Consider the following 24,690-nt stretch of genomic DNA (forward strand, 5'->3'; position numbering starts at 1 on the left):
AATAACATAAATAACATTTGATTTATGCCGAAGAAGACAAATCCATGCATAGTGCAATTATCAACAATAGTGAGAAGGTATGTATATTCGACATTTCAGGCTTAAAAAATGGTCCCAAACAGCAGCATGAAAGGTTTCAAAAGCATTGGTAAAAAAATTGTTATTTGAGATAAAAGCAAGCCTGATTTATTTCGCAAGAGGACAAACAACATAAGGTCATCACAAACATACTTAGATGAATCAAAACATAAAATCTCCTTAAGAGAGTAAACAAATGACGACATGATAAGCAACCAAACCTATGATGCTATAAGGAAATAAGTGTCTTATGAACATAAGAACAAACAAGAGATTCTCTAATTTTTTTTCACTCGCTTCCTCTCACTTCTTATTCTTTTGAATGCCATACAACCTGTAATTCCAAACTTTGAAATGGATCCAACCTCTCTCCTTCCAAATCCTACAATTATTCCAGCCAATGATCGCTCTTCAACTTTGTTGAGTTAAAATCCAACTTCTTTTCTTCACAATTCAAAGGAATAATCTCTCAATCCATCTTTCTTGCATCACAATGATAGTACCAATTTGGTACTCATTACTGAGTTACTCATTGATGCAAATTACACTTTATGGAGTAAATTTATGATAATTCCTCTCTCGGTGAAGAACAAGCTTGAATTTATTGACAATTCCATCACACGCCCTACCAACGAATTACTCTCTATGTGGATTCGAAACAACAGTGTAAGGATAGCTTCGATTCTTAATTTTATCTTAAATTACTTTCTTAATTTTTGGCTAAACAATAAGATATATGCATCAGTGTTGTATCGAGCCTTACAGACTCTGATGCCTAAATATGATGAGTTTTGTTGAGCATAGCAAGAGTAAAGTTGCGAAAACATGCCTCATGTCCATGCTCCATGCCTCTCCTATTTATAAAGGGAGTCTCATTGGGAATTTTGGTGGACCGACTCGATAAAGTCAAGTTGAGTGGTTCGACTTGTAAACTTAGCACACTCATAATATATTATATTTAAACAAAATACAAACTTGAAGTATTTCCTTTTAAAAATATTCTATCAATAATCTTTTGTAACATGAATTGCATTTAATCTAACACTTTTCCCATCAACAAAAAATTCTCAAAAAAGAAAAAGAAAAAGAATGTGCACATAGTACTACTCGAGAAAGAGGATTCTAAAATAGACTTCAAAGAATGACAAAAAAAAAAAAAAGAAAAAGAAAATTCTATAAACTTTTGGTAGAGGAGAGAATATGGGATCTCATGCCAAAATTTCTTCAGACACACACCTCTCACCCACTTGTTGTTCGTACGCGTCAATAGCAACCGAATCTAATTTCTTTCCGCACCCCCAACGCCTGCATCTCCACCGTCCACGTCAACGGTCCAGATCTCTCCACTCTCTTTGACCCCTTTTCCACCCCTCCTATTTATACGCCACGCCTTTCGCTAATTTCACCTCCGGAAAAAAAAAGAAAAAGAAAAAAAAAAGAAATTTATTATTATTTTATTATTTTTATTTTGCAATTGTTCTTCATCTTTGTCTCGTTCTTCCACGCAATTCGAAGGAGAAGTACTCGAGAAAATTCCAAACTGACGTAGGGTTTGGTTTGGTTTTTCCGAGCTCCCATTTCTTCTTCTTCTTCTTCTTCTTCTTCTTCTTCCGTGTTTCCCGTGGTGCTTGGGGGGTTTTGTTTGTCGCTGCAACTCCGATCTGGTGTTTTGATTGATCCTTCGGAGGGATCGTGGTGATGATGTCGGTACAGGGCGAGGTTCGTCATCAGCAGCTGCTGCCTGGACCTGGGGCTGTAACTGGGCCTGGGGTTTCTCGAGCTGCTGCTGCTGCTGCTGCTGCTTTCGGCTCTGATCGCGGCAATGATTCGTTTGTGCCCAAGGCGGAGCCCCCTTCTCTCACCCTCGTTTCCTTCGACAGTCCTGATTCTCATGAAGGTTTGTGATTTCATTTACCGATTTGGAACTTCGGCCGTTTCTGTACAATGTTTAATTTACTTAGTTCAACCCAGCTCTTGGAGGGGCCTAATGCGGTGGTTAGTTTGCGTAATACCTTTCTGTGCCGTAACTCGTTGGTGTGGTGTATTGGGATGTCATGCTCATTCGTGTATGTATAGATGTTACGTAAACTGTTTGCGTTATTTCTGAAAAAGAATTGTTTGGCAAGGATTTTTCTGGGTGTACTAATAACTTACCTATTCTGTTATTGATTTAAAGATAGTATAAATTGGAGTTTTTATTTATTGCATCTTAACATGTACTTCAAAGAGAAGGAAAAGAGAACTCGGGGAGAAGAGAGAAGCCATGTTGTTTAACTGTTTTTTTTTTGGCCCTGGTTTGTCATATGGTGTGCTTGATATGTCTCAAAGCGAATGTAAAGCCTGTTCTTAACTTCTATTCTTTAGAATACTTGTTCTAGTGTCGTATCTTGTTCCTGAAAAGACCAAAAAAAGTAGGAAATCTTGTTCTAATAACAACTTTGTGCTGTAGTTGATGAAGAAACCTATCTGGCTCTTGCTCACCAGAAGTACAAGAATGGTGATTATAAGCTGGCGTTGGAGCATAGCACTATAGTTTATGAGAGGAATCCACTTCGCACAGATAATCTTCTTCTGATGGGTGCCATATACTATCAGGTTCTTGCTCTGCCAGTAATTTGGGCGTTGATTAGCTTTGATACCCCAAAAAAGTTTATTTATTTATTTTTATTTTTAATCATGATATATGATAACGGGTACTTAATTATTAATAAACTTATCTATGTATTCAATTTATTAGCCTTATTAGATTTCCTTTATGACATTTTTGAAGTCTGTAAGAATTCAATCTTCAAGTATATGGTTGTTTTTTTCTTTACAGTTGAGTGACTTTGATATGTGTATTGCAAAAAATGAAGAAGCTCTTCGTCTAGAGCCGCGTTTTGCTGAGTGTTATGGAAACATGGCTAATGCTTGGAAGGTAATCCTTGTGACTGTGCTCGGCATTCTAAATGTTCGTTATCCTCACTGGGTGCTGATGCTTCTGCATTCATGCATGATACAGGAGAAAGGAAATATAGATCTTGCAATTCGTTACTACCTGATCGCCATTGAGGTATGTGAAGACTCCTGATCCCCTCTCATGAAAGAGTGACGTTTTTTTAATTGATATTGACCATGAAAATGGATGCATGTAATTTACTTCTCTTATATTTAGGCATATCTGTATGTGATGTAAATTGACCATGCATGCATTTTCTTTCATAAACTCTCATCATCTGTGCAAGTCATTGCATTGAGACTGTCATTGTATGAGATGTAAAGTTTGTCTCAGTATCATTGTTGTCATGACTCTGCCCTTGTGGTGGAACTGTCATAGACTCATAATTAACATTTTCGAGTTAGTTTTTAGCTCAGTATTGTTTTTCCCTCCTGGAGTTTGATAGATCATGTTAAACTATCCAATTTTCTACGTTTCCTGGTCTAGTGGTTGGGATTTATAATATTGAAGGAATCGAATAGCCTTTTCAGATGGACAAGGTTTGGAAAATGGCAGTGATGCTTTGTTATCTGATAATATGTGCACCTTATTTTTACTCTAGTTGTTGATTATGACACGTATGTTGGGCATCTATGTTGTTCTTTCTGGCTGGAAGTGTTAACATTTTATGAGCATTCATCCTTATGAAGATTTGTTGGCAGCGCTTGGCTTGCTTAAAATAATTTTGGAGATTTTTTCCAGGTCCCTTATTCATATGAAATTCTTTATGAGTGGCTTGTATAGGATTCATGGGTTGTTATACTCGAGATTTCATTCTTTTATGACTCTAAATTTTCCTTTTCACTTTGTAAAAGTGTGGTCCTCACTCTATTTATATGTCTTGTTGCAGCTGCGACCCAATTTTTGTGATGCATGGTCAAACTTGGCCAGTGCTTACATGCGAAAAGGAAGGCTTAATGAGGCTGCTCAATGTTGTCGTCAGGCACTTGCATTGAATCCTCTTCTGGTAAATTCTCACCTCTCTATTTATTTTTGTATGTATGTGAACACATTTGCATATGTTTGTATGAATTAATGTATGTAATAAAATACTTACATTTATCCCCAATTTATTTTTCCTCAGATTCTGGTTAATACCAAGCAAGATTCTTAGTGTGCTTGAGGAGTATAATTTGCACTGACTTTATGATATTGCAATATGTAAGATTGTTGGGCATATTGGATCAGTGCATGAAAGAAAATTATGTATTTTGTAGGTATTCATGTTCTATGGGTAGTAAACTGTCCCTTTCGTTCATCTCACTAAATTCCAATATCTTTTCTTGACTCCTCTTTTGGATATTTTAGAAGATTCCATTATTTTATCTCTCTCCAACTATATAAGCGATGTTTTGGTTGCTATCATGCAAAATTATGCTTGTACCAAGTAACAAGGATTTTGATACCTTCCTTCTGTGTTTATTGGACAATAGGTTGATGCTCATAGCAACCTTGGGAACCTCATGAAAGCACAAGGGATGGTTCAAGAAGTAAGTAACTTCAAGTATTTTCTGAATTGCCCCTTCTAATTTCTGAGTGTGTGATGGATTGCACATTGGATATTTGGGGCTGGGATCTTGAATCCCCCATTTCTAATTTGCTATCAAAATTAGTGCTTAACTATTTTTTTTGGATAAGAATTGGTGCTTAATTATCAACTTAGCATCCTTAACATTGCTCTCCAAGGCACTGTTGAACAATCAGCATTTAAAGTTCAGATTCCATTTAAAACTCTCCTCGCAAAATCACGTGGAAATACTGTTTTTCACACTAACTGAAGTAATTGATGGGGGAGAAAATAAGACAAAATATTGAATCTGAAAACCGTTTGAGCATCACATGCCCTAATGTTCTTCACACAATGGGTAACTTACGTTTGTTTTTGTGTAGTTGGGTGGAAGAGTGCCATCTATTATTTAGTTTTTCATTCTTAATGCCTCTCTTCCTCCGTTAAAGTTACTGATTGAAACAATTCATTTGTGGAACTGTGTTGGAATCCACAGTTCGATACATATTTCAATTTGTTATCTTCAGGCCAGGGAACAGATGATGGTTGGTCTTGTTGTTACTTCCATGCCAAGTCTGCAAATTGTCAAGGAAACTAACATTTTGTGCAGGCATACAGCTGCTACCTTGAAGCTTTACGCATTCAGCCTACATTTGCTATCGCATGGTCAAATCTCGCTGGTCTTTTTATGGAATCTGGTGACCTTAACAGAGCACTTCAATACTACAAGGTACTCTTGTTATTTAATTCACATCACAAGTCGCAATGAAAGTGGCTAGTTTCAACTAACCTGTGCATGAATCTTTTTGTTTACCTAGATCACTTTTCATATGTTTCACTGAACTGTTCTTGTACTTCTTAATTATTTAGGAGGCCGTAAAACTCAAACCCCAATTTCCAGATGCCTATCTGAACCTGGGTAATGTTTATAAGGTAAGGTGTCATATGCCTTGAATGAGCACAGGTTCGAGGCTGCAAGTGTTTGTCCTTGCATTAGAGAGAGTCTGTCTACCCTGGTACTAGAGAAAAAAAACAAGAGGTTTCCTTTGCTTTTTTTCCAGGCTTTGGGAATGCCTCAGGAGGCAATTGTGTGCTACCAACGTGCTATTCAGATGCGCCCCAACTATGCTATAGCATATGGTAATTGTTCATGCTTTATATTAATGTTTCTTAAGTAAGATTGTCTTGTTGTGGATATAAGGATCTTTCTTGAGGTAATATCTTTTGCTTATGGGATTGGGGCGTTTCTTGACATTCTATTAGGTCATGCCTTGAACATGGTTCTAGTTGTCTCATTTTTACCTCTTTGCCCTTTTAGCTGACACGTATTGAGTATGGTTCCAGGTAATTTGGCAAGTACTCATTACGAACAAGGCCAACTTGATCTGGCAATACTTCACTACAAGCAAGCTATTACATGTGATCCTAGATTTTTGGAGGCATATAACAATTTGGTTGGTTCCTTTTGATTTATCATCTTAACCGACATCGTGCTTATCTTGTCTTCTAATATCTTCTGGTATCTATAACATCCTTTTTCTTTTTGCAATTTTTAAGGGTAATGCTCTAAAAGAGTTTGGTAGAGTGGATGAAGCTATACAATGTTACAATGTATGTCTTTCTCACTTGTCATTCTACCTACTTTTTAGTTTACAATTAGAGTTTCTAATTATTAACTTTATGTTGCTGCGTAAAGCAATGCCTTGCTCTGCAACCAAGCCACCCACAAGCTCTTACCAACCTCGGGAATATATACATGGAATGGTAAAATGTTTTCCAGTGTATATATGGTGCTACTTGATTGTTGTTATTTATCTCACTTCTTTTAGATATGATTTATAAGAGTTAATTTTGTACTTACAGGAATATGGTGCCGGCTGCTGCTTCATATTATAAGGCCACACTGAGAGTAACTACTGGCTTGTCAGCCCCTTTTAATAATCTCGCCATCATTTATAAGCAGCAGGTAACTAATTCAGAGGTGCTTTAGTTTGTTCATGCTTATTGATTTTGAATAACAAGGAAATTGGACTATATGGATGAGGAAAGGTCCCAAAAATAAGTGTAAAATAGAAAGCTTGATGGAACTGTTAGAATAGTTTGATTAGCCATTTAGGATTTCTCTCTTTTGGTTTCCAAACCTTTTAACTCAATTTACTACAGGGGAATTATGCTGATGCAATTTCTTGCTACAATGAGGTCCTCCGAATTGATCCATTGGCAGCTGATGGCCTTGTCAATAGGGGAAATACTTATAAGGAAATTGGAAGAGTGAGTGATGCAATTCAGGACTACATTCGGGCCATTAATATCCGGCCTACCATGGCTGAAGCTCATGCTAATTTAGCTTCAGCTTATAAAGACAGGTATTTCTTCTCTCCCTATAAAGGCAGTTGGTTTTAATTATGCTCCTATAATCCTTGTATATTTATATTATTTTCAACATAATTCGATCATGTTGTCATCAGATGCATCTTTTCCTTAACTTAAGGAACTGGGTTTTCTAGACATTTCATTGGCTTGTTAATGCCTTATTCTGAAACAATGAAAGAGCATGTATTGCCATCTGTTCAAGATGGTTCTTGGGAGGCCTGGTACTATGTGCTTTTCTGTGATGATTAAAGTGATGTTTTCTATTTACGAAGAATAAAAATATTAGTTGAAAGATCTCTTTTATACAAAGGATAAAAATATTTTAGCATCACAAGTTTTTTGGATTCAGGTATTAAATAAAGTTTGTTACATTTGGGATAGAGGAGCTGTTGTGGCAGACCATTTTCTTTTTTTTTGGCAAATTTATGGTGTATTTGGATTGGGAGGAATAGTATAATTTTTTTGGGGTGGGGGAGGTCTTGGGACGAAATTTTGGGTTTAGTTAGATTTAATACTTCTTTATGGGTACTGGTTTCTAAGGTTTTTTGTAATTACCCGTTAAGTGTTATTCTTTTGGATTGAGGTACATTTTGGATTGGGATCCCTTCTGGTAGCCCTTTTGTTGGACTCTGTTTTTTGTGTTCTGCTAGGAAAGCTCGTTTTCTTATGAGAAAAGTGTGTTACATTCAGTCGCAATCCTCTGGTGAAAGACAAAAATATTAAGACCGTCTAGCCTTTGAGTGGTCTTGGTCCTGAATATGTTTGAGCGCCAGTGGTATTGATCTTAATTTAATTTAATTTCTTTGGGTTATAGTGGACACGTGGAGGCTGCTATAAAGAGCTATAAACAAGCATTGCATCTTCGGCCTGAGTTTCCTGAGGCAACATGCAACCTTTTGCATACACTACAGGTAATGTTAAGATTTCATTAACATTTCCTACTTTTTTACTTGTATAGAAGTAGCATGGATTATTGTTTAACAGTGGTTGTAAACTTATCTTGGTTAGACTTGTGGTCATTGATTTTCTTATCCCAAAAAAAAAAAAAAAAAGACTTGTGGTCATTGAATATAGTGAAGTGACCACAAGTGAAGTAGAGGGGTTTGGGAGAATGGGTTCAAATAACATGGTGTTCAGTCACTTAGGATCTATGAGTTTCCTTGCAACTTAACAGGTAACAGGGAGTATTAGGTAGAATATAGTATATACAACACAATTTTTTAGTAAAAAAAGTGGGAACTGTTTAATTTCATTCATGTATATTTCCTTCTATTCATAACTTTTTGGTCAAGAAGTGTTAATGAGAAAATGCCTGTGGTTTAAGAAGTATGTGTGGGCTGACTTCCCATGTTTGCTGCATCGGTTTTCACTGGAAAAGTACTCGGACAATGGTGCTTCCTTGTAATCTTTGTTCTATTGGACCTGCTAGATTAACTTCTTACATTTGGTTCTTGGTGTTGATTTAATACTAAGTAGTTGAGCATTAAAATTTTGTAAGCAAGAAATTTTCTTTATTTTCTTTTGCAGTGTGTCTGCAACTGGGAGGACCGTGATAAAATGTTTGCTGAGGTAGAAGGGATCATCAAGAGGCAAATTAATGTTAGTATGAATCTTATTTTCCTTTATAGTATCCCCTTCTCCGTTCTGGCAGGCAGGGAAGGAAATAAACGAATAAATACGTAGTATAGCCAATGTCTTTTATCCAGTTTCTATATGACGAATTTTGTGCCTGGATACTCTTTGTTTCAGATATCTGTTCTACCAAGTGTTCAACCTTTTCATGCAATAGCATATCCAATTGACCCGTTGCTTGCCCTTGAAATTAGGTACAGTAATTTCCCCCTTGTATATGCCCTTCAAAATGATGCAACTCTCACAACCTCTCTGTTATTACAGCCGCAGTTATGCATCACACTGCTTGAAAATTGCATCTCGATTTTCACTTCCTAGTTTCAACCACCCTTCACCAGTTCCTATTAAGTGCAACGGGGGATTTGAGAGGCTTAGGATTGGGTATGCATTAACCTAAAGACGTCCTTTTTTATACTTCTAAAATTGTTAATTTCACTGAAGCTGTTGACCTGCAGTTACGTCAGCAGTGACTTCGGTAATCACCCCTTATCACATCTTATGGGATCTGTTTTTGGCATGCACAACAGGGAACATGTTGAGGTCTGGGAATTTATATTTTTGCACTTTTGACAAGCATATTTGCTCTGCCTTTTCAGCTGACAATTCCTTTTTAGGTCTTTTGCTATGCTTTGAGTCCAAATGATGGTACGGAGTGGAGACATCGTATTCAATTTGAAGCTGAGCACTTCATAGATGTTTCTGCCATGACATCTGATGTGATTGCAAAAATGATCAATGAAGACAAAATACAAATTTTAATAAATCTGAATGGTTATACTAAGGTATAGTTTTTTGGATTTTATCCTGTTCAGCTTACCGAAGCTTGACAAACATTAATTTAGAATTATGTTGCTTTTCATGATTATTTTTCTTCAGACACTATGTTTCAGCTTTATCTTGAAGACTGTTTTCCGTTGGTTTGCATGTTCAAATAATGTCTTGGAAGTTATTCTCTGTTTGTGTTCTCTTTTGCCTTCTATTTTTTAATGTGAAAAATCATAAATTTATGTCCTGGTAGGTTGATTTATTATTATATTAAAAATAAAGAAAAACGTAGAAAAAGCAACAAATGTTGTTTCTGTCTGTTATTTGTTTAGTTTGTTTCCAGGGGTCTGACATCAAAATGATTGAGTTGGAATCAAATACTAATTTTTTGAAGCCTAAGCTATTGGGTTAACATATTTGTTTGTTCTAATTCTTCTTCTTAATAATTATTGTCAATGTTTATTATTTATTATTATCTTTGAAGTATAATAATTATCTAATTGCACTTTGCAGGGGGCTAGAAATGAAATTTTTGCCATGCAGCCGGCACCTATTCAGGTTTCATACATGGGCTTTCCAGGAACAACAGGAGCAACTTACATAGATTATTTAGTGACTGATGAGGTGAGCTTAGTCTAGTTTTCAATATTTGTTTATTTTTACGGTTTTGTTGAATCTTCTGAACCTATTTTTCTGTTTTCAGTTTGTTTCACCTTTACGTTATGCACATATTTACTCTGAGAAGATTGTCCACCTCCCACACTGTTACTTTGTAAATGATTATAAGCAGGTCAGTATTTTATAATGTAATTTTGTGCTGCTGAGTTGGTTTGTTGATTAGTTTAGCATGTGCCTTACATATTATTTGCACGTGCAGAAAAATCTGGATGTGTTGGATCCAAATTGCCAGCACAAACGTTCAGATTATGGATTACCTGAAGGGAAATTTATCTTTGCTTGCTTTAATCAGTTATACAAAATGGATCCAGAGATCTTCAACACCTGGTAACGGAAATAGCTCCATATTTGACTTGTTTTCCATATGGTTTTTATCTCACCAGATGCTTTCTTATTGTACCAGGTGTAATATTCTTAAACGTGTGCCAAACAGCGCACTTTGGCTTCTGAGATTCCCTGCTGCTGGTGAAATGAGGCTTCGAGCATGTATGAAGAATTCATTTGACATTTTTATTCGGAAGTGATTCTTGTGTGATCAGTGATTTATAATATTAACATGGTAGAAACGGAATCTTGTATCTGGTAAATGAAAATTTTGGCCTTCCCACAGATGCTGCCGCTCAAGGAGTGCAACCAGAGCAAATAGTTTTCACGGACGTTGCCATGAAAAATGAACATATCAGACGTAGTGCATTAGCAGATTTGTTCCTGGACACGTTAGTCACCCTCTTCCTCTTATCTTTTTGATGGTGCCTCCTAGATTCTAATTGCTTCTTTTGTGAGGTTTTTGACGTTATGAATTGATATTCCCGTTCTTCAGGCCTTTGTGTAATGCACATACAACAGGAACAGACATCTTATGGGCGGGTTTACCAATGGTTACCCTGCCCCTCGAGAAAATGGCTACAAGGGTTGCTGGGTCTCTCTGTCTGGCGACTGGACTGGGAGATGAGATGATTGTTAACAGGTTATTATTATTGTAGTAGACCTTTTTGAGCCTGAGGAAAATTTTAAAATACTGGTCAATCAATATGCTCTTTATAAATGGAAAGACTGTATACTATAGAATTGGTCAAGTAAAAAGAATTGGTTGGTTATTTTATAAAAGTAAAAAACTACACACAAAAAGAAAAGTCTATTTATGAATTATGCTGCTTTTACATGTTTGTTTGTTCAATCTTGTAAAAAATGTGGGTTTTGATGTTTAGCATGATTAGCTATTAGATTACGGATCAGTAAGATTGTGTAAAAATCACAAACTAAAATAGAAGTGAGTGATGTTTCAGGATTGAATTAGCAGTTAATGTTAGTCTCCTTCCTTCAAAAATCACAAACTAAAATAAAAGTGAGTGATGTTTCAGGATTAAATTAGTTGTTAGTGTTAGTTTTTTTCCGTCCCTCTAATATTACAATGGTGTAGTCAGCGTTTGTTTTTGAATCATAGGAAGTTTCAACTAATGCTGAACATCAAAAAAAAAAAAAAAGTTTCAACTATTGCTGAACATCAGTTTCATGCTGCAGATTTTTCCTCTCCTTGAAGTGATATTTTACTTGAAAGTATGGATCAATTTAGTCCTTGTTTCCTTAGTTGCTTATGATTGCTTCTTTTCTAATACTTGTGATCACCAAACCCTCTGTTCTTTACTTTTCCATCTGGTGGCAAAATCATAGGTGGTTTTCTGATTAATTTTGCTTGAAATGTTCTCTAGTATGAAAGAGTACGAGGAGAGGGCAGTATCATTGGCACTGAATCGGCCGAAGCTCCAAGCACTTACCAACAAATTGAAAGCAGTGAGAATGACTTGCCCTCTATTTGACACGACTCGATGGGTATGCACATGTGATCTATATGCAATTACATTGTACGTTTGTGTGTTTAGAATTAGAAAATGCTTACGGTTCTTATGCCAACTTGTGTGTTGTAGGTAAGGAATCTGGAGAGGTCATACTTCAAAATGTGGAACTTGCATTGTTCGGGGCAGCGGCCGCAACATTTCAAAGTGACCGAAAACAATTTGGAGTTCCCCTATGATAGATAGGTAAGAGAGATGACACGGGATTGTATATAACATAAAAGAGAGATTTTCAGTTGGGAAAAATTGATATGTAGAATGTGTATCCACGGGGTATAATATATCTGATCAAAACGGATGTTGTTATAGAGATGTCATAAAATGATTTATTATGGAAGTTATTTGGCTGCAGCACAGCCATTCCACGCCTTCATTGTTTGTATTGGTAAGCCTTGCTGGTAGTTTTGATGTGATCTGATCAGCAGAGTGTTGTAGCATATTCGACTAGTGGGTTGGGTGCTCGACATTGACATTGTATTCCATGGTGTTCCGAGTTTCTCCGTATGACAAAAGGATCAGCTTCTCGAGTTTAATATCTGCTGCCATTGCCTAGGAGAATGCTACAGAGGTTGTTTGTTTGTTTCGACTTGATTCAGATTGCTGGTGTGTGGTTAAATAGAATGTTGTAAGGTAAGCAGTGGAATAAAGCAAAGAAACCAACACCTTTTGGTCGTGAGGTAGTGAAATATTTCAGATTTGTTTCTTGTTTTATTGTTGAGATTACAAGAAAATATAAGCAGCAGCTGTTCTATTATTATATTGTTCAAGATATTATGGCCAATAATATCTTATGTATTTTGTGTGCTGGAACCATTTAGGCCATTCTCGATATGTGAATATGCTATTTGAATACTGAATCTCTATTTGTTGGAAGGATTTAAGGGAAAAATTTATGGTTAAGGATCGGTTTATATATTATTAGAGTTCCATGGAAGGTTGAGGCCGCAAGAGTAAGTGATTGTGGTTGTATGAGAATTGAGAAGCATGCTCAAACTTTACTCTTACAATACGTTTTGATTGATGAGGGAACATGGATGACTGATTAAAATTGAAGATGTCCCCTCATTGTGTAGATAATCAGTGGCCTTTGTTTTGTTTTTGAATGTTGTCCTTTCATGTAGGGATTGGACTGAATTTAGTTTGTTTGAGCTTGCCAATTAGGTATTCCTAAGCATTGGTTAAGCCTCCTCAATAAAGATAAGCTCATAATTCAAAAGATGATTTAAAAGTCAAACAAACACTACTACAGTCTTGTAAGTAACGAGATTTCAAGAAATTAGTTGATTTCTTTACGAGTCAAATTTTAAAATCTCAACCTATTTGATTTGAGAAGATGCAAAATTGTGGAGGGGATGTTTGGAATCTCTTGGACAGTGGGGAATTTTACATTGGTGTAATGTTGAGCGTATCTGATGTTTAAGTTAGGATGTTCAACTAGAGGAGGTTGAGGTGGATTGGTGTAACGTTGAGCCTATGGTCATCTGATGTTTAAGTTAGAAGGTGAACTAGAGGAGGTCGAGGTTGGTCAGGTAAAGATCGTATACTATATAGAGGTCAGATAAAGATTGCGTACTAGATCTAGTCGTTTTTATGGGGTGATTAATCATAGAGGTCAGATAAAGATTGCGTACTAGATCTAGCTGTTTTTATGGGGTGATTAATCATAGTGAGTGTAGAGTTGGTCTCCAGTTGTTTCGTTTTGCTTTTACCCAAAAATGTTTCTAATGCGGTGAAGTTCCCCTTGAATCCTCTCATCCAAGAGTTCTTGGAGCAGGTGGGGCTCGTTCGTTCATAGAATGCATTGAACGATTAGTCCACCATTTTGGGTTGAGTCTTTTGGTACAATCTTGGTGGTGGCAAGTTACTCCCTCTGTTGAAGCTGAATCTTGATGGCAGTTACGTGCTCTCACTCGAATTAAGTGGTACCTTCCGACGCTTCTTTCTTCAATCACAACTGCGACTCCCAAAGAAAGCTGGTGATTAATCATAGTGAGTGTAGAGTTGGTCTCCAGTTGTTTCGTTTTGCTTTTACCCAAAAATGTTTCTAATGCGGTGAAGTTCCCCTTGAATCCTCTCATCCAAGAGTTCTTGGAGCAGGTGGGGCTCGTTCGTTCATAGAATGCATTGAACGATTAGTCCACCATTTTGGGTTGAGTCTTTTGGTACAATCTTGGTGGTGGCAAGTTACTCCCTCTGTTGAAGCTGAATCTTGATGGCAGTTACGTGCTCTCACTCGAATTAAGTGGTACCTTCCGACGCTTCTTTCTTCAATCACAACTGCGACTCCCAAAGAAAGAAGCTGACTTTACATCTCTATTCAAGTATGCTACCAAGCTAGAGACTCCAACCGCGACCTCAGCACCAATTGAAGTCTTTCTCTTCGATGCATCCTTTCGCTTATGCGACTTCATCTATTCGTTGAACCGTCTGACAACTTCGGTTATTACCTGACAACAATTGAACTCATTTTCTTTTTCTTATCCTGGCCTCCCAATTGTTGAACCTGAATTGATGGATCTATCCTGGTTGTCAATGCTACCGGTTTTATCCTGTCTCCATCTTAAGCATTTGCAACTTTGTGCATTATCTGTCTCTTTGATACTTTGGCTAACACCAAACCTCGTTGTGTACACTGTAGATGTCCAGTGGCCAACAACTACCAACTTGAATAATCTAGTGAGTTTCCACATGTTTCCAGAAAACTCATTTCTGTAACCATCATCATCCAGCTAACTTGTAGATATCAGATTCATTTTAATGCTGGGTACATACCTACATCATGCAGAACCAATTCAGTCACACTGTCGGTCTTTAGACTAATATCTCTAATTCCTTTGGTCTTGGATAGTCTACGATTTCCCATCTTCACCATGTCATGATTGACTCTAGTGAAATATGTGAACGATCTACTATCTGAAGCTATATGTATTAAAGCTACATTGTCTACTACCTCAGTTATTCTCAACACAAACAAGAGCATCATGCACAACTATATTTACATTTGCCTCCAAATTTTTCAGATCCTTATTCAGTTTTCTATAGTGCCTCTCCTTCTTGTGGCAGTATTAACATTCGATTTCACCATTCTCATTCCTCCTGTTATTTCTATGTTGTCGATCATCATATTCAACCTTTTCTTTACCTTTAAGCTGAACCGCCAATACTGAGCTGGAACTAGAACTAGAAGTGGATTATTTTACACTCTTTCGTGCGAATTTGCTCAGCAATTGCAGCATCACAAATTTCTGTAAATTTCAAATTATTATTTCTTAACAAATTAGACACAACCGTCTTCATCGTTTTCTTCAGAGAAGCTAGCTGATTGACTAAATTATTGACTTTATATATATTGGAATTCACAGAAGCATTCTCATCCATACGAATGTTAAAATATCTCCTAAAAAGATATACCTTATTATTGGCAGAGAGTTTTTTATACCTGTTCGTCGATGCATTCATCAGACCTATCGCTGTTGTCTCATTCGCTATGAGACTCGTCACATTCATTGATAGACACAATCTAATAATTGCAATTGCCTGTTCATCCATTTATTCCAACTGGTTGTTCCTTTAAAGCTTTGTGCACCTTTTTGCAGGTTAAGTAATCCTTAATCTGCATTTTCCAATACTCAAAGTTGGCTCCATCAAACCTCATAATTCCTTCAAAACTTGATTGCTTACCCAAATCCTATGATTCTTAATCAAAAACTCTGATACTAGTTGGGAAAGATATGTAGTAAAATAAAATATCCCTAGTTCTCAAGCAAGAGCAATCCAACCGGATTTAACTAGTTTTTTCCCCTTTCACAGAATAGAGCAGACCGTAGTTTAATGAATAATAAGGGAAATACGAGATATGGATAGAAAAGTAAACACCAGATCACCCCAAGCTTGGAGCTCGTCTAGTCTTTTGCAATATGCAGGTTCCACTATGTTGAGAAGATTACAATGAGTCTTTCTTCACTCTCTGGATGCTGCAACAGTAGCTACCTAGCTTCTAAGCACTAAGCACTACAACAATAGCTACTTAGAGATATAGAATGAAGAACCTTACATGAATCGTGAGAACGCTGACAACACTCTACCACACAAGATCTCACTTTCCACTACTTCCCATTTTCCATTTTTTTTAGAAAAAGGCATTGGGCGGGCCCTTATCTCCATTCCCAACAATTCCATCCATCGAGACTTGAGGATGTTCCTCAAGTCGTATCTACAAGCAACGTTTCAAATGTCGATCGACACGTCAACATGCGGCTCGACATGTCAATGTGTCACTAAGGTCAACACGTTGAAAGGGGAAAAATCGTTTTTATCCTCTTATCAATGATATAATAAAATATCGTCAAAATATCGCGACGTCGACATTTCGGTGATATTTAACAACATATATTTAAATTTAAAAAATTAACTAAAAGATTGGGCCCATAAACATGAGCACAACCCATCCACAATCCACAAATTAAGAAGTTGATGAGGAAAGAGGTGGGGGAGGGGGTTTTATAGGAGGCGCTCCCCTCCCTCCCTCATTGCGTTTTCGATGTGGGATTGGGATGGGGGTGGTTGCTGCGGTTTTTTTTTCCTTCTAATAATAATAATGATAATATTATTATTATTATTTAAATTTATTCATTTATTTTTATTTATACATTTTTTTGAAATATACCTTCACATCTTGAAAAATAATTATTATTTCAAAGACTTTCAAATTTGTGTCTTTATATTTTCTCGAAATTAACTTTAGACACTAATTCATTTGATATTTGCAACGATGCCATTGTTCCACTGAGATTATTTTTGTAACAATGAAATTGACTTGTCATATTTTTTATTCTTGTTTTTTTTAATTTTAACCTAAAGACATATTTTTGTTTTCAAATTTAATTACAAAATTTTTAAATCTATCATATTCATATGTATATGTGTGTATATATACATATCAATATTTCATATATTGTTCAATTATGTAACTAAAGACTAGATTTGGTTACAAATTATTAATAAAACATAATTAAGCAACATTGAACTTCAATTTACTAATTTAAATTATTTCCATCAATCTCCATTATCTTGTTCCGACACTTCTATCGACATGGACAGTTACATATTTTTACATATGATGGTTAAAATCGATCCATTATAGCTAATGCTTAGTGAGGGCCCATCAACCCAACTCACTCCTCAACTCGATCTCCCTCATAGGAAGCTAGAGCATCAGCTTGGTTATAGGAAGCCTACAACGTGGTTGGTAAAAGGTATGTCCAATAAGGCCGCCTTCCATTTCCTTCCTTTGAACTACAAGGCATGAAAGAGCTCCATTTCTTTTGTGGTGGGGAAGGGCAATCACGATGGTGCCGTTGTAGGAAGCTTTGTTTTCTATTTTTCTTATTCTTAATTGTAACCGGAAAACTACTTTTGAGCCTTTGTTAGTTAAACTCATTTCTCATTTTCTTTCTTCAATTTGAATTTTTCATCATTAAGTCACCTCGGCTAAAATGGGTATTGTTTATGCAAGAGTACGGTTCTTCGCGAATCAAGCTCGAACCCGGTCTCCGGATCCGACCTGAACACTCGGGTGGACCTGCACAAGAGGGTAAGCACTCCGACGCTCAAGCTAGTACAGATCGGATTCTGTATTTAGTTCGAAGTGAGATTCGATCCCTGAGCGTGAAATGAAGCCCTCTATTTATAGGTGATGGATCCGACAGTACACACGACCGACGGTTATATGTCTTTTCTCATATCGGACCTGTCGGGTTCCGAGCAGGTCGGACCCCAGCCAGGTCGAACCTTGACTCCCATAGTCTTTTATAATGGGCGAACCCGGTCTCCTCGACAAGGCCGAGGTGGACCTAGGCAATCCCTCTTATTTAGTTTCTTCAAATATCAATAAGGGTCCTCCACGTGTCCTGGGTATGTTTACCCTCAAACATTGGCCCCCTCTCTATTAGGTTCGATCTCGACCTGACAGAGAAGTTCATCTGAGTCCATTCTGGACACGTGGCGACTTTTCATTTGTAGAGGGAATATGACCGTTGCGGAAGACGTTTCGATCTGCCAGGTTGTCGGAGCACTCAAGCATTCCGTCGTTGCGTATCTCGAGAAGATCTTAGCCGCTCGTTGATTACACGTGTACGACGCAAAGACTTTTCCGATTAGTTATAAATAGTCCTGAGATTTCAGGTCAAACCTCACGTTTCCTGAATTTCTGGAGTTCGATCTGAAACCAGCTCGAACCTTCCGTAGGTCAGTCATTCTTGTTTACTTTTTTTTCGAATATGGTGGTTTTTTTGTCTTCCCCTTCCAGTAGTGATAGCCTAGGTAGTGCGGGTCGTACCATAGGTAGTTCGGCCCCAAAACCAAGTGATTCTGGGGAGGGCTTAGCTCGTAGGTTAGAGTCCGAGCTGGAAGAAATAGAGAACTTTAGGTTCTCAGATGATGGAAAACATAGTGATACCTCCACCTCGGGCAAGGGTCTGTAGTACCCTTCAAAGATGCCCGAGCACTATCTCGGACCCCTCCGTAGGGGGTTTAAAATTCTGAACGATATTCTTCTTCGGATTCCTGAGGAAGGGGAAAGAGCTGACAATCCCCCAGAGGGATGGGTCACTCTTTATTTAAAGATGTTTGAGTACGGCCTCAGACTTCCCCTTCATCCTTTTGCTCAGGAGTTCCTGAACTGAACTGGACTGACTCCTGCTCAATTGGCCCCCAATGGGTGGGGTGTCATTTTTGCTTTAGCTATCCTTTTTTGGTTGCGAGCTTGGGACGAGGATGAGGCCGAGCTACTAAGCGTTGATCAACTTCTTGGTGCTTTGAGGCCAAGAGGATAGCTAAAAAACCAGGTCGGTATTATATGTGCGTGAGGAAGGGCGCGGGTGGCATAGTCAAGGGGCCGACCTCCATCAAAGGATGGGTAGGTAAGTGGTTCTTTGCCTCAGGGGAATGGCTGGCAAAGGACGAGTCAGGTCGTCCCTTCTTTGACGTACCTGTTAGGTTTGGGAATCTAGGTATGAGGCCGTTGTGTTTACCTTTTTGAATTTTTCTGTTCTTTCTTTTTCATGTCTAACTTGAATCTTTTTTGTCTTGTGCAGTGTCGATCAAACCGATTCCCGAGCTTGCTCAAGCCACCTTCGATACCCTCAAAACTACACGGATCACTTCCCCAGGGGCCGGAAGATCGGAACCTTGGTCACCGACAAGCTACTCTTGGAGTCGGGGCTACTAGACTACAACCCTCTGGTTCGACCAATTGAAGCTTCAAGGCCGAACTCCGAGCTCGGTAAGCCGTGTTCGATCTCGACTTCAATCTTAACTTTCTTTTGATCTCAAACTTTATTCTTGTTTATTTTGCAGAAATGGTGTGCGGATTCACTGGAAGTGTGAAGCGCAAGTCCAAGGGCCGTGCTCACGCCCTCAAGATCGTGGTGGGTACTGAACTGGTGACGCCAACGATGCCACGGATTGAGGCCCATAGTAACTCTGGGCCATCTTCTGCAGTCCCCACCCCCGTGATCGAGCTTGACTTATCTGGGGATCGATCTGGAGAGAAGCGTTCAAGGGAGGAGTCCGAGGCGCTTGACGTATCTCCCCTGAACGAGGTGAGGGGAGAATCTCCTTTGAGGAGAAGAAGAAAGAAGAAGAAGACTTCCTCATTCTCGGAGGCTGGGGCTCGTGGGACTCTGCCTACGAGCCATGCTCATTTGGTGGATGACCCCGAAGCTCGGATGGGGGGAACATCCGATGTGAGAATGCGGTTCAGGATGGAACCGTCAAGCTCCGGGGTGAAGGACCAGGTGTCCCGCATCTCGACCACGTGCTTGGACCGCTGTCTGAGGAGAGCATCCAAGTTTGTGAGTGATCCTGGGTCCGTATTGCAGAGGACCATTGACAACGCTGCCGAGGTAAGACCTGCTTTTGTGCCATTTTTTACCATTTTTTACTTTCTCAATTCTCAGCTTGGTCTAACCATTGTGCTCTTTGATTTTCGTAGGCGTTTGTCGCTTCCATTCATTCAGCGGTTATGATCAAAGCCGAGCTGGATGGAAGAGAGGCTTTGGCAGCGAAGGAGAGGGAGAACTCCTCTGCTGCCTTAGAGGCTGCCACCACGCTGAAGGACGAGCTGCTAAAGGCCCGGGGCGAGGTGGATATTTTAAGGGCCGAGGTGGATGCCAAGGCCGAGCTTCTGAAGAAGGAGGGTGAGAAACACAAGGCCCACCTCCGAGCAGCCCATGCTATCACCAAAGGGTTGGAGAAGGAGAAATTCCAACTCCTGAAGGAGAAGGACGACCTTGCTCAAGTCCTTGAGGAGAAGAATGCCTCAATTGGGCGCCTTACGACCGAGCTCAAAGACCTGAAGGAGCGCCTTACCAATGGAACTCTGTTGGAGGAGTCGTTCAGGCAACACCCAGACTTCGATGGGTTTGCCAAAGACTTCAGCGATGTCGGCTTCAAGTTCCGGATGAAGGGCATTGCTGCCGACATGCCTCATCTTCAGATCGATCTCAGCGATCTCAAGAAGAAGTATTCTGAGAAGTGGGCTTCTGGGCCCAACGGTACTCTTGGCCCCCAATCACTGGTGGACAAGTACGTCAGGGAGCTGGACTCTGACTACTCCGATGTGGAGGAAGAGGATGCTCCTAGCCAAGAGCCTAATGAGGTCGGCACGACGCAAGAGGAAGTTCCTTTTTAGCAGGGCAGATCCCAAGAGGTCAACCTTCTGGGCTCCCAGGGCGAGCTGTCCTCCCACCTCGGAAGTAGCTGAGGCTCTCTTTCTCTCTCTTTTTTCTCTTTTTATTTTCCTTTGTAAGTCTTTGGGCAGAGCTGCAAGGTCTATAAGCCTTGGCTCTGTCCTCCAATCAATGAATTATTCGTTCCTTACATTTGATTGCGATTCTGCATCTAGCGCTGATTCTTTCTTCCCTTACTTTTTCCTTAAACTTTTAGATTTGCTTTTGTAAGTTGTAACTTATCTATGAATAATTTCCATCTCGCACCTCTTAACTCGCAAGTTTGAAGGATTGAGCGTGAGATAATTTTTCACATCGCACCCTTAAGGTTTGAATCTAAGAGTTTCTTTAATTGGTCTTTAATATTTCTCCTCGAACTCAGAAGTCCAGAAGATAATACTAAGCAACAATTTGAACTTCCTACATCGCACCTTTAACTTGAACGTTTAAAGGGTTGAATTTTTAGTCCATAATTAATATTCACATCGCACATCGCAGCCATGAGTTTAGAGATTGAATTTGATCAATTTTTAGCTTTACCTTGCCGATCTTAAGTCTTATGGGAGTCCGTGGCCCCCATTTGATTTCTGATCGAACTCGGAATCAGGAAATTAAATAACTTCGTTTATTAAATATTCCGTCCCTTGAAAATTTTTACAAGTCCATTTTAGGACTATTTTGACATTTCAAGGGTAATAGCGCTTCAAGTGCTCCGCGTTCCATGGATGCGCAAGCACTTGTCCTTCCAGGTCGGCCAACATATACGTTTCGGGCCGGACTATGCCTTTAACCTCAAACGGTCCCTCCCAACTTGGGTCAAGGGTGCCCACATGACTCTGAATCTTCCTTAAGACCAAATGTACAACTTGGAAGCTTTGAGGTCGAACTCGGGCATTGTAATGTCTGGCCATTCTGTTTTGATACTCTGCTAGGCGCAGTTGAGCCATTTCCCTTTTTCCTTCCAATAAGTTCAGGTTAAGGAGTAGCTTTTCTTCGTTCTTCGCTTGCTCGTACTGCTCTACTCTGTCTGTTGGTATGCCGATCTCAACTGGTACAACAGCTTCGGAGCCAAAGGCTAGCGAGAACGGAGTTTCACCAGTTGACTCTCTCGGGGTGATCCGATACGACCATAATACTTCAGGTAGCTCCTCGACTCATCGCCCCTTTCTGGAATCCAATCTCAGCTTGAGTCCCCGCCTTATGATTTTGTTTACTGCTTCGACCTGCCCGTTGGCTTTCCCAACGACGAACTTGGTTACTGCAAAACTCCTTGAACTTCGCGTTATCAAACTGCTTTCCGTTGTCCGTCACAATAGCATTTGGTATACCAAAACGGCATACAACGTTTGCCCATATGAAAGATGTGACTCTGGACTCTGTGATGTGGGATAGTGCCTCGGCTTCGGCCCACTTGGTGAAGTAGTCCACAGCGACAACGGCGAACTTGGTTTGTCCTTTGCCCAGGGGAAAAGAACCTATGATATCTACCCCCCACTGCGCAAATGGCCATGGGGCCGAGATGGGGGTAAGCAGTTCGGGAGGTTGATGAATAATGTTTGCAAAGCGCTGGCAGTTGTCGCAGGTTTTCACAAATTGCCTTGCATCCTGTTCGACAGTGGGCCAATAGTACCCTTGTCGAACCACCTTGGCCGACAACGACCTGGCGCCTGAGTGGTTTCCACACACCCCTTCATGGATTTCTCTAAGAATGTAAAGGCCTTCTTCGGGAGTCACACACTTAAGCAGAGCCAGGGAGAAGCCACGTCGGTACAACGCTCCTTCTCGGAGTGTGAACCGAGCTGCTCTCCGTGCCATCTTCCTTTGCTCCTTCGGATCTTGCGGTGAATTTCCTTTGATGAACTCCACGACTGGGTCCATCCAAGAGGGTGATGGAGTGTCAACCTCCATCATATCTGGCTCCAAGATTGAAGGGCTGTCCAAGATCTCGACCGGGATCGATCTAGCCAGATCGGTCTCATACGCTGATGCCAATTTGGCTAAGGCATCCGCATTGGAGTTTTCAGATCTTGGAACTTGAATCACCTCGTAAGTTCCGAACTGGGCGAGGTGCGATCTGACCTTGCTAAAATATTTTTCCATTCGGGGGTCCTTCGTTTGGTACTCCTCCTTAATCTGATTTACAATTAACTGGGAGTCACTAAAGACCTTAATGTGGTTAGCCCCCAGTCCTTTGGCAACGTGCAGGCCTGCCAGAAGTGCTTCGTATTCGGTCTCATTGTTTGAAGTTCGAAAGTTGAATCGCAGAGCGTACTCAAATTGCTCACTACCCGGTGCGAGCAAGAGAATTCCTGCCCCGCACCTCCTCTCATTGGAAGATCCATCAACATAGATCGTCCACGAGAGGTCGGACTCGGTCGACTGGGACGGTGGGGTAAGCTCCGCGATGAAGTCCGCCACTGCTTGCCCTTTTAACGCGATTCTTGGCCCGAACTGGATGTCGTACTCGCTCAATTCCAATGCCCACTTCATCAGACGCCCTGACGTTTCAGGCTTAAGGAAGATATTCTTTAGGGGCAAGTTTGTAAATACTAGAACCGTGTGTGCCTGGAAGTATGGCCTAAGTCTTCGGGCCGATGTGACTAAAGTAAGGGCCAGCTTCTCCATTTGGGGATATCTGGTCTCGGCCTCAGTCATGGCCTTACTAGTGTAATAAACGGGACTTTGGCACGCGCCCTCCTGCTTGACTAGGGCCGAGCTGTCAGCGCTATCAGACACTGCCAGATACAAGTGGAGCTTCTCTCCTGGCAATGGTTTTGCGAGTAGAGGTGCCGAGCAGAGATAGTTTTTTAACTGCTCCAGTGCTTGCTCACATTCTACCGTCCATTCGAATGGTCCCTTCTTCCTAAGAACCTTGAAAAAAGGAAGGCACTTGTCCGTTGATCTTGACACGAACCTATTCAAGGCTGCAATCTTGCCATTGAGGCAGTGAAGCTGCTTAGAGTCTTGGGTGCCTCCATCTCGAGCACGACCTTTATCTTCTCTGGGTTAGCTTCGATCCCACGGTTGTTTACCATAAAACCAAGGAATTTTCCCGAGGAGACTCCAAAGGCACACTTGGTCGGATTGAGCTTCATTTGGTACTTGCGCAGTACTCCAAAGGCTTCGGACAGATCGGAAAGATGCGACTTTGACTGCTTGCTCTTGACAAGCATGTCGTCTACATATACTTCCATATTCCGACCAATCTGCTTGGCGAACATTTTATTCACCATCCTTTGGTAGGTCGCACCTGCATTCTTTAGGCCAAAAGGCATCACCTTGTAGCAGTACAGACCTTGGTCTGTTATGAACAAGGTATGATCTTGGTCTGGCAAGTGCATTTTAATTTGGTTGTATCCGGAGTAGGCATCCATGAAGGTGAGCAGCTCGTGCCCGGCTATTGCATCCACGAGCTGGTCGATCCTTGGAAAAGGGAAGCAGTCTTTTGGGCATGCCTTATTTAAATTTGTGAAGTCCACGCACATTCTCCACTTCCCGTTGGATTTTTTAACTAACACGACATTAGAGAGCCATTCGGGATACATAATTTCTTTTATATATTCAGCCTTTAAAAGTTTGTTAACTTCCTCAACAATTACATCACTCCTCTCCTTATTTACAGGTCTTCTCTTTTGCTTTATAGGTCGGAATGATGGGTCTATGTTGAGGCGATGCACCATGATCTTTGGGTCGATGCCTGGCATGTCCTCGTGAGACCATGTGAAGACGTCCGAGTTAGACCTGAGGAAGTTGATCAACTCCTCCCTGTCAGTGGCCCCCAGCTTGGTTCCTATGCTTATTTGTTTTTTAGGGCTAAGTAAAGGAACAAGCTCGAGCTCTTCTGTTGGCGGGGAGAACTGCCTTTTGCCTTCTTTGGGCAGGTCGGCCTCGGACTCTCGCAGCTTGTCGCGATTTGTTTGTTCTTCCAGGGCGCATACTGCCGACCCTTTAAGTGCGGATGCATAACATTCCCGCGAGGTCTTTTGCTCACCTCGAACCGTGCCCACTCCATTCGGGGTTGAGTACTTCAAGACTTGATGCAGTGTGGAGGGGACGACCCGGAATGAGTGAATGATCGGTCTCCCGAAGATGGCATTG

At 40.1% G+C, this 24,690-nt stretch overlaps 2 protein-coding genes across 6 annotated transcripts; both read left to right on the top strand.

Annotated features, from left to right (window-relative positions):
- The first annotated feature begins 1,480 nt into the window (after window positions 1-1,480).
- On the top strand, window positions 1,481-12,720 carry SEC (Tetratricopeptide repeat (TPR)-like superfamily protein). Of its 4 annotated transcripts, none has more exons than XM_022296000.2 (29): window positions 1,482-1,975; window positions 2,528-2,673; window positions 2,897-2,995; window positions 3,080-3,130; window positions 3,906-4,022; window positions 4,489-4,545; window positions 5,173-5,292; window positions 5,433-5,495; window positions 5,624-5,702; window positions 5,907-6,016; window positions 6,120-6,173; window positions 6,259-6,326; window positions 6,426-6,528; window positions 6,726-6,928; window positions 7,750-7,846; window positions 8,463-8,534; window positions 8,685-8,761; window positions 8,832-8,948; window positions 9,023-9,107; window positions 9,182-9,349; window positions 9,846-9,956; window positions 10,036-10,122; window positions 10,210-10,337; window positions 10,414-10,496; window positions 10,621-10,726; window positions 10,831-10,977; window positions 11,720-11,840; window positions 11,936-12,049; window positions 12,216-12,720. In XM_022296000.2, the coding sequence occupies exons 1-28, from the start codon at window positions 1,777-1,779 to the stop codon at window positions 12,047-12,049; spliced, it is 2,982 nt and encodes a 993-aa protein (XP_022151692.1). In that variant the 5' UTR covers window positions 1,482-1,776; the 3' UTR covers window positions 12,216-12,720. The 4 variants fall into 4 exon arrangements, with proteins under 4 accessions (XP_087981090.1, XP_022151692.1, XP_022151693.1 ...); XM_022296001.2 differs by having other exon boundaries at window positions 12,221-12,720; XM_088124964.1 differs by lacking the exons at window positions 11,936-12,049; window positions 12,216-12,720 and adding an exon at window positions 11,532-11,567 and having other exon boundaries at window positions 1,481-1,975.
- Window positions 12,721-16,853: 4,133 nt separating this feature from the next.
- On the top strand, window positions 16,854-20,763 carry LOC148210764 (uncharacterized). Of its 2 annotated transcripts, XM_088124962.1 has the most exons (4): window positions 16,854-18,873; window positions 18,958-19,145; window positions 19,220-19,767; window positions 19,857-20,763. In XM_088124962.1, the coding sequence occupies exons 3-4, from the start codon at window positions 19,222-19,224 to the stop codon at window positions 20,553-20,555; spliced, it is 1,245 nt and encodes a 414-aa protein (XP_087981088.1). In that variant the 5' UTR covers window positions 16,854-18,873; window positions 18,958-19,145; window positions 19,220-19,221; the 3' UTR covers window positions 20,556-20,763. The 2 variants fall into 2 exon arrangements, with proteins under 2 accessions (XP_087981088.1, XP_087981087.1); XM_088124961.1 differs by having other exon boundaries at window positions 16,854-19,145.
- The last annotated feature ends 3,927 nt before the right edge of the window (window positions 20,764-24,690 follow it).

The sequence above is a fragment of the Momordica charantia genome, assembly GCF_013281855.1.
Source record: "Momordica charantia cultivar OHB3-1 chromosome 6 unlocalized genomic scaffold, Mcharantia_2.0 BLBB01000006.1, whole genome shotgun sequence".
NCBI lineage: Eukaryota > Viridiplantae > Streptophyta > Magnoliopsida > Cucurbitales > Cucurbitaceae > Momordica > Momordica charantia.

Bases quoted from the DNA above. Each gene is read 5' to 3' on its own strand.
- SEC (XM_022296000.2), top strand. From the start codon at position 1,777: ATGATGTCGGTACAGGGCGAGGTTCGTCATCAGCAGCTGCTGCCTGGA. The intron at 5,496-5,623 runs GTAAGGTGTCAT...CTTTTTTTCCAG, and splicing joins ACCTGGGTAATGTTTATAAG to GCTTTGGGAATGCCTCAGGA. The intron at 9,108-9,181 runs GTCTGGGAATTT...ATTCCTTTTTAG, and splicing joins ACAACAGGGAACATGTTGAG to GTCTTTTGCTATGCTTTGAG.
- LOC148210764 (XM_088124961.1), top strand. From the start codon at position 19,222: ATGGTGTGCGGATTCACTGGAAGTGTGAAGCGCAAGTCCAAGGGCCGT. The intron at 19,768-19,856 runs GTAAGACCTGCT...TGATTTTCGTAG, and splicing joins CCATTGACAACGCTGCCGAG to GCGTTTGTCGCTTCCATTCA.